This window comes from Antechinus flavipes, chromosome 6 (genome assembly GCF_016432865.1).
Source record: "Antechinus flavipes isolate AdamAnt ecotype Samford, QLD, Australia chromosome 6, AdamAnt_v2, whole genome shotgun sequence".
Taxonomy (NCBI): domain Eukaryota; kingdom Metazoa; phylum Chordata; class Mammalia; order Dasyuromorphia; family Dasyuridae; genus Antechinus; species Antechinus flavipes.
Window position 1 is genome coordinate 98,066,546 of NC_067403.1, and position 14,944 is coordinate 98,081,489.

At 33.1% G+C, this 14,944-nt stretch overlaps 1 protein-coding gene across 2 annotated transcripts in view; it reads right to left on the reverse strand.

Moving 5' to 3' along the window:
- Positions 1–8,150: 8,150 nt before the first annotated feature.
- The window catches only part of SPOCK3 (SPARC (osteonectin), cwcv and kazal like domains proteoglycan 3), a 693,273-nt gene continuing 686,479 nt past the window's right edge, over positions 8,151–14,944 (reverse strand). For both annotated transcript variants that reach the window (XM_051965576.1, XM_051965575.1), the window contains exons 10-11: positions 14,348–14,488; positions 8,151–10,202 (exon numbers count right to left, since the gene is read on the reverse strand). In XM_051965576.1, the coding sequence (XP_051821536.1) occupies positions 10,036–10,202; positions 14,348–14,488 (308 nt within the window). In that variant the 3' untranslated portion in view covers positions 8,151–10,035. The remainder of the gene's footprint in view (positions 10,203–14,347; positions 14,489–14,944) is intronic.

Sequence of the window (14,944 nt, forward strand, 5' to 3'; positions counted from 1 at the left end):
ACAAACTTAAGCCATCTTTGGTATCAATAATGGATTATAATCTTCTATACTTCACATTTCAATAAGTGTTCAATAAGTGAATCACATGAACAATCCAGGGATAATGCTGACTTTTTAGCTATCTTGAGAGTTTGTCTTATAGCGGATAAGGATGCCAAAATTCAGAGTAAAGTTGAAAGCTGAAAGCAAGAAAATGGGTCCCAGAAGGTATACACTAATAAGGATTCTGAGTTGGAAGAACAGAGTTCAAATCCAGCCTCAGGTACTTAATAGCTGTGTGGTCCTGGGCAAGTCACTTAATCCTGTTGACCTCAGTTTCTTTATCATAAAATGAGGTAAAGAAGGAAATGGCAAACCACTCTAGTATCTTTGCCAAGAAAACCTCAAGTGGGGTCACAGAGAGTCATATATCACCACAATGACTAAAAAACTGCAGAAGTATGAGAGCAGTGATATTTCCTATTAATCCTTAATCAAATCTTCTCTGTATCCTGCCCTGCCCCATATAAGATACACACTATTGCCAAAACAGTGGCAATAACACTGTTTAACTACTTTTGTGATCATAGTAGTACTTGTATTCACTCTCTCAACTCCTGCTAAACTATAAATCAAATTATGGGATTTAATCACTGCCCCAAGCTTTACCTTCCACCCTGTCAGTTATAATCTTATCAAAAGAAATACTAAGATTACATAAAACACATTGGCCAATATTTAGTGTCCCAGTGAATTGGGCTCAATGTGAATTACAATTATGGGTAACCCACAAAAAGAAATTGCTGAAATAAAATAATGCTTGAAATAAGAAAGTTTAAAGCAAAGTGAATCAAAAGATGTCTTTAAAAGATTGCTTCTAAAATTGGAGACACATTTACAAAGGGACAGAATGGGAATAGTAGTAGTGAGAATAGATTCTGATTTGAGGGAATAGGGAGCTTATTTTCTGTAACCTCTTTCCTCCATTGAATTCTATGCAGATGTCCTTGGGGGTTAATTTCTCTCTGCTATGTGTTGCTTTTGAAGTAGTAGGTTTTTAGCTGGGCTGTGGTACTCTATATTAGTTGTGGGTCAGTTTTTCTTCAAGGTCAGACCAAGGCTGAAATTTTATTATCTTTGAACTTTCTTTCTAGGGCAGGAGGCTATATAGCCCATTTAGATGCTTGAATTCTAAGGGAGCCTTTTGAGAGTTCTTGTGTATTGGGACAGAAATAGGATACAACTACATCTGCTAACATGACTTCCCTAATTTCACGCCCTTTCCAATTCTTACTCCTATGCGTCATCATATCCTGAATGTGACTTTGGGTTCACTTTTTTCATCTATAAAAATAGAATTTATATAGAACTTAAAGATTTCCAAAGTGCTTTACACATTATCTCACTTTTTCCTCACAATATCTGTCAGGTAGATGTTATTATTGTTCTTATTTTACAGAAGAGAACAATGAACCTGTGAATGACTCAAGTGATTGCCCCAGATCTCACAATTAATAAATTATGGGATTGGACAAAATGTCTTTTGAGGGCCTTTCTAGATACCAATGGAGCATATAGAGAACACAATGTTTATCACTCTCTCGCCATGCTACACATACTGTTCATTCAGAACCAAAATGGAATGCTTAATAATGGGCAAAATGGGTGAATTGTGGAAAGAAAATGAAACTACCTTAGCAAATGTAACCAGGGTCTCAAAAATTAGGATAAAACTCTTCTCTTCATTGATAGAGAAAGGAGTACTCAATGTTTCATGCCTGAGAGAGGATTGACAGATTTTGAGAAAAGTGGTCCTGGCCTTCTGCTTCCTGACTTTGAAAACATGGTACCTGAGAATTAGTGTGTCCCCTAAATATTCTATTTGGGCTAAACATCCCTATTATCTTTCAAATAATTCATAATTAACCTATTTTAACCAATAGAAAGTCCAGAAATGTTTTATAGTTATATCCTAAGGAATTGCTACCTAGGAAAAATAAAGTGAACAAGAATTAAACATTGTCAAAATATCTGGGGGAAATCATATTGCCTAATGTACATCATTAACTTAAGTCTCTAAGAAACTGTTGACTCTTTTAGAGATCTAATCAATACACTTTATGTCTCTCCTCTGCCTGGCTGCTTTGCCCCATCTGTTTGATGGGGGCGGGGGAAGAAGAAGCTAATTATAAATCAGGATTTGTTTATCATTCCTATACTCTGAGACCTATGTGACCTAAATATTTGTTTGCTTCCATTTGGCAAGTTGCCTATGGCTTCCTCCCCAAATTTCACTGTAAATATCAGAGATAAAAAACTTTGCAATATATTCTCATGCTTTCTCTGGTGCTATTATTGTTTTTGAAAATGAAGGATATTTAGTCAACATATATTTAAGACTTCAATAACCCTGTTGGAAAGAACCTAAAAGAGGGACATGTCAGGGAAAGACAGATTAAAATCATCTGAAAGTCATTTTAAATATAATGCTGATCAAATGTTGTCAAAAAATAGACTTTTTAAGGGGCTACTGTCATATAAGTTGATTTTTTCAGTGAAAAGTGTTCTTTGTATTAAAAATACTCCCCAAATTGATCTTGAAGTATCTTTTAAAAATACTCATATTTTGATAGATTAATTTTCTACCAGTTGATTGCTTAGTTAATAAGTTAATATCCCATATTTTAATGGCTCATCAAAAATTTTAAGCACACATCATACTTCTGCCTTTTTCTGTATACGTAGATAATAAAATTAGTAAAACTGACATTCTCTAGTGTACTTGGCATACATTTATGCTCACCTGATGTGCAGAGGAGTTAATGTGTATGAGGCTACTCTACTTTGTGCTGCAATAGGATAGGGCAACTCATATAAATTTATGACTTTTTTGGAAGATTTTATAGACTGACCCAGAAAGAGAGAACACTAGAGTGAAGTGGTGTCTCTTTAAAAATAGAGATAAAGGGTCTGTATTACTTGGCATAACATTTATTCAACTTGTGGAATCATCACAGAAAGTCAATCATGTCAAACTGTATGACAGGAACCCAAACCAAATCACTTTATATAATTTTATTACCTTCTTTCTCAGATGTTAGGTATAATGTCGTGTGAAAGGAAGAGAGTTCTGGGGAGTTTGTGCATTGTTTTCACTTGACACTTACATAACACTTAATAATTGTAAGATTTCCTGGCATTTTCTTTTCTTTTTCCTCCTCTGAAGATTCCATGATGGTATATTGGACTTATTTCCTTCTAAAGATGAGTAGAGTCATAGACTGATAGTTTTAAAGCTGGAAAGTACTAAGAGTTTATCTAGCTTAATCTTTAGCATGTCAATATATTAAATGAAAAAAGTAAAAAAAAAATAGTTCTTTGATGTTCAATTCACACAACCCAATGACCAACTAAGTTTTTCCATAACATAGCTGTTGTACTCTTGTGTACCAGTATTTTGAGGCTATGTCTATATGTCATGTCAGTAAATGAGGCAGGATTGAATTAAATATCACACACTTAAATAAACAGAATCTTTATGTGGAATAATATATTATTGAGATCTTTGTTTCAAAATAAATGTTTATGAAATTCTACCTCTAGGCTAATTAATAGGTTAAGTCTAAATTATTCTATTGTATTTTTGACACATTATCTAATTCAACATAAACTGATTATATTTGGGAGGTAGAATGATAATATAGTGGAAAAAAAAGACTTAAAAGAAAAAAAATCTGGGGTAGAACACTACCTTGGAACTCTACAATATAAAAGAACTCAAAGAGACACTGAACCTCTTTTGAATCCTTAGATTTCTGCTTTGTAAAAATCAGGATAATAATGCCATCATACCTTTCTCAAGGGGTTATTGTGATATGCAAAGTTGATAACATATAGTAAAAAATTTAAAGATTTTAAAAAGCCTTGCAAACTATGAATAGCTCTACAAGTGTCAGTCAACTAATAATATTACTAGCATTAGCAATGCAGTAATAGTAACATTATAAATATTATCCATAGAGTTTTTTCTGTTTTATTGTGATATGAAATGTTGATAACACATAGGAGGTACATTATATCTTAAGTTTTAAAAAGCTTTGCGGGGGAGCTAGGTGGCACAGTGGATAGAGTACCAGCCCCAAAGTCAGGAGGACCTGAGTTCAAATGTTGCCTCAGACACTTAATACTTCTAGCTGTGTGACCCTGGGCAAGTCACTTAACCCCAATTGCCTCAGCAAAATAAATAAATAAATAAATAAATAAAAATAAATAAAAATAAAAAGCTTTGCAAACTTTGAAGTGCTCTATAAGTTTGAAGTTCTCATGAATATTATTAGTATTAGCAACATACTAATAGTGATATTATCCTTAATAGTCATAGAGAGTCTTTCTGTATGGATAAGATGCTATATGAGCGACAGCTAAGGGTTAGGTAAGAAACTGACAGAGTTCTTAATATGTAAATTTTAAATAATTTCTGCTTAGAGAAAAAATAATGACACCTTATGCTTTGGTTTACTTAACTTTACAAGAAAAGAACAAGAGGTATGCCTGGAAAAAATATCATGTGGAGAAAAATATCTGGGAGTTTTAGTTGATTATGAACTCAATGCTAGTCAATAATGGGGCATGGAAACAAAAATGTCATCCAATACATTGCCCAGAACAAAGGAGAAGGCCATCTTGCTGTGTCCTCTGTTTTAGTCAAATCACTTTTAGGGTTCTGGCTTCAGTCCTGAGTAATACATTTTAGAAAGAACAGTGACTAAGTGAAGAACATATGGGGTCAGGGAGGGGGGCAGCCAGGATAGCAAGGGACCTTTATACCATGCTATGCCAGGAATTCCTAAATCTAAATCTAATTTGATTTGTTCTGATGATGATTTTCAAAAAGGAAAGGAAAGAAAATGATAGGGACTTAGTTGATAGCCTAAGAAAATCTCTTTCAAGTATTCAAAGAAGGATTAGACCTTGTTTTTCTTGCACTCAAATGGCTGACCTGAGAACGACTTAGAGAAGTTGCAAGGAGAGACTGAACATGAAGTCATAAAAAATTGTTCTTCAGATGTTTTAGTTGTAGATATGTTTGTGTGTAAATATGTTTGAGACTGTTAGCATACCCTCAATTAAATGTCAAATTTGAAATTCTGAAAATAAAAGAGATTAATAAAATTGAAAGAAAATGATTGAATTAATAAACAAAAGAGTTGGTTTTGTGAAAAAAAAAAACAACAACACAAAATAGATAAACCTTTAGTTAATTTTATTAGAAAAAAGAAAGAAGAGACTGTCAGCATGGAGGTTTCCTGGAAAAAATATTGTAGTAATTTGCCATTTCCTTTTCCAATGGCAAACAGAGATTAAAAAACTTGCTGAAAGTCACATAGCTAGAAAGTTTCTGAGTCCAAATTTGAACTCAGTCCCTGATTCCAAGCCCAGCACTTTATCCGCTGTACTACCTAGCTGTTTCTATTATTAAAAATAACTTATACTTAATTTCTACAAATAAAAACGGGAAGAGGACATAATTTATTCTGTCTAGATATTGCACATTAAAAAGTAGGAAATTAATCTTAAAAGTCTTTGTCATTCTTCCTTGACACATTCTCTCCCACAAAATTATTTGTTTAATTAAAGGATTAACTTTAGGTTATGTGTACTTTCGCTCTCTCATGGAAATTTGGTTTTAAGCTGTTTTTCTCATTTCTCTAGACATTCTTCTGCCTTAGAATTATGCAGCATAGCCAACTTTTCATTCTAAATTTGCATAACAGGAAAACAATCAAATTTTCATACTTGATTTTTATCTTATCCGGAAATAATATATTTTCCTTGTCTTTTTCTACCCTTTCTCCATTAACAACTCTCCTAATCAAGCCTGTCATTTAATTGGAAATATTCATGTAGGCCTTGCACTGAGGCTTCCTTTGAAGCAGTGGGGGTGAGGGGTGGGTGAAGGGGTAGGTGAGTACCATGGAAAGATATTGAGCTGAGACCAAAATTGACTACATGTGTTAGCAAACGAACAAATTACTTGGCTTCTCAGAGGTTTTTTCTCATTTATAAATAGGGTTCATGATACTTGGATTATTATTCATTGGGCTAATGTGATGAAAGCATCAAGCGTGTGTTATTTATTGTTCTTTTATAATTATTCAGTCAGCAAGCATTTATTAAACACATAATATGTACCATACACTCTGTTAAATGCTAGGAAAACAAAGAACAGTAGAAAAAAAAAAAAGGTAGTTCTTCATCTCAAGGATCTCTTGGGATAGAATTGAAAGGAATCTTAGAAATTTGACAAATTAGAAAGTTCACTTTTAATCTGAGAGGCTAAGTGACCTAAGCGGAGTTACACAGGGGACAGAGCTGGGATTCTGTTGTGAAGGTAGCTCTGTGGCACAGTGGATAGACTGTTGGGTCTCAAGTCAGAAAACCTTGAGTTCAAATCCAGCTTTAGATACTTACTTGCTGTATGACACAGGGCAAGTCACTTATGCTTGCCTTGACTCAATGTCCTTATTTTTAAAATGGGGATAATAATGCACCTACATCCCAATATTGTTGTGAGGATCGAATAAGGTAATTATCATAAAGGGGTAGCACAACCCTTTGCACATAGTATGTTGTGATTCAGTGGCTCTTGTGCCACTGTGGATGAATTATGAAATTAAAAAAAAATCAATTCAAGAAAGAGCAAAAGATCAGGGTGATCTCATTTTGGTCAGTCCAGGGCTGTCCTTCAAGATCTATCACCAATATAACCTTCTGTTTTTCAAGTGGTTAATTTCTCCAATGTAAATAAATCAATTCATGGTGGATGCAAGGGTATTGCATTCAAATTCAAAGGAACTGTATTCAAATACCAGTCCTAGGAAGAACATCTCTCTTCTCAGTATCCTCATTATTGAAATTAGGATTTTGAATGAAATGTTCTAATTTCTTCTTTCTCTAAATCCATGGAGATAATCCATAAAATTATTATTGTCTCTTTTGGTTTGGGTTTGATTCTTGCTTTTGGATACCCCAAAGCATATTATAGAAGTGTTGTACATTACTCAAATTTCTCTTGTTTTCCTTTTATCATCAATGTCATAATTTCTTAGACATAAATATCCATAAGGAACATGCTTCTATATGTGCCCTGTTCATTAGAAGCAATTCTGAGAATCTCTGAGAATTTGTTGTAAAATGCAAAAAAGGCTTAATTTATTTTGATAATTATCAATGGGTTAATAAAATAACATGAAATAATATATATAATATATAATTATATAGAACATTTATATAGTGATTACTATATATTTAGCAATATATAGTGTTAAATGATTTATAGTTATTTGATCTTTACAACAACCCTAAGAGCTATTTCATCCACTTTATAGTTAAGAAAATTGGTAGCTATTAAGGGATTTATCTAGGGTCAACAGTAAGTAGCTGAGGTTGAATTTGAACTTAGTTCTCTTCTCGATTCCAGGGCCAGCATTCTATTAACTTTGCTACCTACATGCTTCTAGATGCAATCTGATCTAGACATATAATTTTATTTTTACACGTAATTCCAGGTGAGAAAATTCACTGAACTAACTATAATACACAAATGTCTTCAATATATGACCTTAAGAGATTTAAATGCCTGAGATACTTGGGAGGGGGGAGAGATTAAGTTCATGATTGTACAACTAAAATGTCCATTTGAATATAGGTCTAGTTTTCTCTCCCTTTTGCTATACTGTCTCTCAGACACTGAACTAATTTCTTATGTTTCTCTCCAATACAATTCTTGGACTAAAACTGGTAATTTGTACCATTCAATAATATTGCTTTCTGTTTATCCTTTAATATAATTAATCCTCATGCTAAATTACACATTTCCCAAATTAAATAGTTAAAATCTTTTGAATATTGCTTCAGAATTTGACTTTCTTTTCTTTATGTGCCTAGGTGTTTACTTAATGTTGGATATTTTTAAAAATTTTTGTAATAGTTGGATTTTGTAGCTTTATATTCATTTCTGATAACTTCATGCAAGTAGTCTCCTCCCACCAACAATTATAACCCAGTACCCAACATCTGTGTTTCAAAATTCTTCAAAAATCAATTTTATAGAGAAAGTCATTTTCCCACCCACAAAAAACTTGTTGCTAAATAAATTCATCCAAGATAGGTATGTTAAAAAATTGACCATATTTAATTGGTTTCAGAAATAGCATGCTCCATCCTTTTGTACAACAGTTATGTTCATGGGGGCAAAAATGTTCTATTATGCAATATTATTCTAATTAAATATTAACAAGTGCAAACAAGTTTAAAAGTCTTTATAAAAAGCATTGGCCTAAAGGTAGAGATTTCTCCTCTTAAACTGCACTGAGGACCCAGCGGTTGCTTACATATCTAAATTGTCATTTTAAAAAATATGTTAGAAATTTTATGAAATAAGTTTAAAGAAAAATATCTTGCTGTTGAGGATATAGTAGTTTTGTTCACATAAAATCATCATTGAGAAGTTGAATTTGGTTACGAGTCTTTATTTTGCAAACTATACATAAACAGTAAAAAAAGAAAATGTCTTGTACTTTTAATATTACATAAGGGAAACATTAAAGTTTGTGTTTATGTATATAAATTAAATGCAAAAAAAAATTAACAGATTTTCCTTTGAACTGACTGCAGATGAAAACTAGGGAAACCCGTGATTCACTGTTGAAATTAAATGACCAGTCATGTAACATTAAACAGGTAGCTCCAATTTGATCATGGGCACAAAGCCATAGGTCAGACATGAATGAACGTGGTGGATTTCCAAAATGTCTACACAATTAATTAACATGCTAACATAAATACAGTGATTAAAGTAATTTTCTCTACAGTTAACTTTTAAATGCTACTTTACACGAGAATCATAATCTAGTCCACACGGTAATTACATAATGATAGAAAGTAAAAAGAAAACGAACTCATTTTCTTCATTCCAGCAGCAGTACCTATACTGGCATTAATTTGGTAACTGGGTGTGCTTAGCAATTGCCTAATATCCTAAATTGGTATGCATGCTAAAAATCTTTCTATTTCTAGTTTGCAAGGCACCTTACAATAATACGTTCTCTAAGTTTCTGTACTACTAACTGAAAGTGACAGAACTTTAAGTTAAAAATGCAATTTCCCCCTTGAAGATGAGAAAAATAGATGAAATTAAGACTTTCAAGTTGGCCTTTGGACAAATGTCATTCCATGTGAAGGCTATTTTTAATGAGCATTTGACTCTGCCTTTTCATGTCCAATACTTTATGTTAATTGCTGGTTAGAGAGCTCAAGAAACCCAAGAAAAGAAGTGATCATGCTCCTTGGGAAAGTATAAGTCTACATAAGACTGGCATTAACATGGAAAATGAAAGAGGATAACAAAACTTTAATTTTGCTGGAACACAAAGAGTGCCCATGTTACTGCTTTTGTCCAATATCCTGTCAGAGCCAGAATCATTTTACAACTAAAAACATGAGAGTAAACACAAAGGAGGACTTTACAACAGTCTCTCTGTTGCCTTACTCTATAGAATCCACCTTGTCTCTGCATCCCTGATTTACTTTTACTTTATGAGACACTACTTTGGCATAGCAATTTTTGGAATAATTGCTGATCACCAGGTCCTGCTTAATTAGGGGGAAAATCCCTGGATCTAGCCATTGTTAAGTGAAAGTGAGGCCACATGCAGTTCCAAATCATGATAAATATTCGTTTTGGGGAAGTGTTTTTGTTTTTAATATGTTGGTTGTTTTTATTTTTAGCACATTTTTAGTAGCACATCATATCTTTCTTCTTGCTAGACATCCAATGTGTTTTCTTCTGCTCAGAGGCATATAAAAACTCAAAAGCCTATAAATGATTCTTATTTAAACAAATAAAGTCTATGACTCCAGCTGCAATATTTGAAATAATTATACAAAATATACATGTAGTTTAGAATCCTTTTGATCTTAGGAAACAGAGCATTTTTCAATGGAATATCACCATGTGAATTTTAGAAAGGTAGAATTCATTGACCATGGACATTGTCAAATATAGCCATCATGGTCATCATCATCATCATCATCCCCTTCATCCTCATCATCATCTTCAATTTCATCTTCATCATTCATTATATCATCTTCATCATCCTCATCATCTGTCCATTCATGGAAATCTCCACTGGCAAAATCTCCTGATGTTTCTAAGTCAATAGCTGAAAAATAAACAGCATGATCAATTGAGTACATATTATCTAAAAATAATTAACATGATTGTGTTGGATTTATATCTGACATTCACAGAAAATTCAACATTGGTAATGAAATGAACAAAATTATTAAAATTTAAAAACTCCATATGATTCTATTATTCAGAAGGTTGGCATTGACTCTATTTAAGCCAACTAATAACTTCAGGCAGGAAATCAAGACATTAAAGAGCTGTCACTTTAAATTGTATGGTAGTTTGCAGTTTTCAGTGGGGTTGGTTCAGTTGGTTCTCACAATAACCTTGTGAAGTATGTGCCATGTACAATAGAAACATTTTAACTTTTTCAATCCATTTATAGCACAACTTTAGTAATTATAGCAATTTATTTGTCATTAATTTAAATGAATGAAGGAATGAATTACAGAAAATATCTCTAGATGGATTAGGTAATTACAAAATATGTCTTCATTCTACTTAAAAACAGTACCATAGATTTACTGAAAATAAGAAAAGCCAAATTGGATCAAGTGACAGAATATAAAAATACACAAAGTGGAGCAAGCAAAGTGCATTTGCAAATGTTGAAAAGGAAAAAAATAACTCTTTTCCTCTTCTCCCTTACCAAGTAAAGAGACTGATTGTGGTTGAATCCCAATAATAATACATATATTACAAAGTTAGCATTTTTAGATGTATTTTTCCTCTGAGTTTCACTATAACCCTCTGAGATAAGTAACATAACAATCATTATCCCTATTTGATAAAATTGAGTCTCAGACAGTGAAAATAATTTGCCTGACTGAGGCCGCAAAACTAATAAGTGATGCAGTCAGAACCTGGCTCCATTTCTAATGATATAAATTTATTAATCTTTCTACTGAACTAATAATAATGAGGATGTTGATGATGATAAATTATTAGTAGTCATCTAAAATATTTTAAAGAATGCCTATGTTGAATAGTTTATATAAAAATTACAATTGGGTCCTTATCTCCTAATGTTTCCATGAACATGGAAATATTAAACAATATGTGTTAAGAAGATGATTCAGTAGGAAGCTGGCCTCCTCTAATCTTTTGATTGTGAATATCAACCAAGAGACCTTTGTTCAAGGACTCTCCTCAACCCAATACAATAAATTAATTTTAATTAACATCTTCACAAAATTCTATACAGGTCAAAATTAATAAAGAATACTAAAATCTCTATCTGTAATTAGAATTCAAAATATTAAAGACTTGTGCTTTGATCCCTGTGAAGACTCATAGATATGGATTCCAATCTATTAACACTTTTATAGGGGACTTTCATGTACTGACATGATACCTAAAAAAGTCATTAATTTGTTGCTGACAGTAGAATTTTGAAAATATTGTATTCTAGAATATAATCTTGTTTTTTTTTTTTTTTTTTTTTAACCAGAGCTGTGATAACAATGGTTTAGAAAGCTTCCAGGAAAGGAATTGTCTCTACTAATAAAGATCAGCACTGGTTCAGCAATTTATAGTCTAAGAAAGATGTCACAGCAATCTAGGAGGTGACTTTTTCCAGGTCACACAGATACCAGGACCAGAGGCAGCTGCAGATCCTTCAATCATGCTTCCATGATTGTACTCCTTATACTCCAAACACTTTCAATTTGTTAGGACTTCCTAGGACCATATTCTGCCTTCCCAGCCTTTGAAAGATTAAAAGCAGTTCTACCACATAATAAACTATGTTTAAGTATAAAATTATATTTTCTCCTCCCAAAAATGTTTCATTTAGGGATCCACATCTAAATACTATCACTGTAATATAATTTAGAATTTTAAGTTTGTTTTATATTTGTATAAAAGTACTTTCCCTTGTGTGTATGTTTAAGCAGTAATTATTTTTGAGTTTTTAAATATTTTCTTTTATTTTTCACAATTCTAATCAAGTCCATTAGTACAGAGTCTAAGCCCTTTAGATTTAAGAGGAATGGGAGACAAATAAATTTCCCATATACTATGCCATTTCACATGTACCAATATGGGAAGTAAAACTATCAGGAGTACACAACAAAGATAATGTAATTACAGGGCTTTGGTCATCATATTTTGGGGGTCAGAACAACTTTGCTCTAGGAGGTCGTAAGTTGAAATTGATGTTTATTAACTTTCTTAAAACATTTTTCTTTTGTTGTAATTTTCCTGTTAAAGAATCTTATATAGATAAGAAAGAATTATAGTGTAGTGGCAATAGCTGTAGCTAGTCACCATACAAAAATCTAAATCCTGTCACTTTTTGCCTATGCAACTTTCAACAACTCACTTTACCTTTCTGGGCCTCTGTTTTTTCATCAGGAGTGGCAAATACTTATTGAATAGTCAGTGTTGAGAGTAGAAAGTACACTACCCTTAAGTTAGAGGATTTGAGTTCAGACCCTTACTATAAGATCAAAAGATTTCAAGGTGAAAGGAAGTGGAAAGAATGATTTTGAATCAGAAGACTATAGGTCACATCTCAATTTAGCTTCTTATAACTCGCATAGTATGCACCTAATGCATATATTTTCATTTATTCATTAATCTCTGAGTTGAACCTACATTTTCTCATCTGTAAAGGGGTAAGAGGAGCTGTTGAACAGACATGAATTTTAGGATACCTTCTAGTTTTAAATCTGTGATCACATGATGTTTCCATTGACTATGCAGGGATTATCAAACTTTTTAAATAGGGGGCCAGTTCACTGTCCCTCAGACTGTTGGAGGGCTGGCCTATAGTAAAAACAAAAACTTTGTTTTGTAGGCTTTTAAATAAAGAAACTTCATAGCCCTGGGTGAGGGGGATAAACATCCTTAGCTGCCACTCTGGCCCACGGGCCGTAGTTTGAGGACTCTTGGATTATAGTATTAAATGTAGAATAAATTCCTTAGTTATACTTTTAATTTTCTATAGAATGTCACCAACCTATATTTCCAATCTTGTGTCATTCTATTCATCTTGATGAACTCTATATTCTTCCCTATCTTGATTGTCTGAATTTTATACTGTTATCACCTATCTCCAATATAGTCACATAAGCTATACCTCAGTGTTAGAAAGTACTGTTTTCTTATCTCATCCTACTGTAAGCATTCTCTTTTTCCTGCAGGAAGTCTGACCTTTCAAGTTAAAATTCACCTCTTTCTCAACTTTTCCTAGAACACGTCTTGCTCATATCCATTGCCTCAATCAAATTGAAACCTATGAAAGACATAAGTTTTAAAAGGTCAAGGTCATCCACTGCATCCAGTACCATATCCAGTCATTCTGATCTATATCTTTCCCCTAGATCCAGATGGCTCTGGAAGACAGAGTGAGACTGATGACTTTGCACAGTGCTTCCTCACTCAACCCCAATTTACTTGCATGTCATGGCAGCCCCTCCCTGATGTCATGGTTGTCTTTGAGAATTAAATACAAACAAGAACAACAACAGTTCCCTACATACTTATAATTATACCTTTAACGCAATATTTGGCAAATGTTTGTAGAATTGGATTCTCCAGATGTTAATAAAACAGATTCCAATCAACTAATCAGTAAGCATTTATTTAAAAAGAATTTTTCCAAAGCAATATTTGTAAACAACTTAATAATACACAAAACTTTATAGAAAACTATAAACAGCTTTATAATAGTTGCTATTTTTATTGCTGTTTTCATTATTATATCATCCTCACCATTATATTTTACTTACTATATATAAGGTGCTTTTCTTAACACTGGGCATATAATTAAGACACAACAATCATCCCTGTTCTTAAGGACTTTACAGTCTAATGAAGGAATCAACATTTACATATATATGTATATATGCATCAGCTTATATAAGCTGTATTTCAAATCATTGGAAGGCAGCTTTCCACTGATTACTGAGGAGGCCAGAAAAGTACTTTTATAGGAGGTAGCACTTGAACTCATCAGAATTTGTAAGAGTAGGATTCAAGTAGGCTGGTAGTCTAGGACCATAGGAACATGGAAGTTAGTTAAAAGCCTGGAAATTTAGTTCAGCAACTTTTGGTGAAATTCTATTTTTACTTATTACCTATGCAAATTGTTTTTTCTCTTCTAAGCATTGCAATGGTCTTCTCAATCATTGATGCATGCACAATGGATAAAGACAATGTACTTCTGCTTACCACAGTCTGCTGTTGCGCCATTTGTTCTAGATCCTGTTACCTCATTGCCATATCTGTCCACACACCAGCACTGTCCTAAGCCACCATGGCATTGAGTTGGTTTATAATAACCATCTTGATCACATAATGGAATATACTGCCCTGTGGATGATACAGAATATGAATCAAAGTTATTAGTCTTCTTTTCTATTCATAGAATTGAGAACTAGAGGGGGGCTAGTAGATTATCTAATCTAATATCTTATTTTATAAATAGGAAAATGGAGAGTCAGCTAGATTACCTGCTGCTGAAGTCAAACAACTAGTCAATGTCAAAGGTAGGAATTGAATTTAGGTTCTCTATTTTTTCAGTTGTGTCTGACTCATCATCACCTCATTTGGGGTTTTCTCAACAAAGATACTGGAGTTGCTTGTTATTTTCTTCTCCAGCTTATTTCACAGATAAGAAATTGATGCATACAGTTAAGTGACTTGCCCAGGGTCACACAGCTGGTTAAGTATTTGAGACCAGATTTGAATTCAGAAAGATGATTCTTTCTGACTCCAGGTCCAGCACTCTATCCATTATATCATCCAGCTGCCCTTCTCTGATTATAG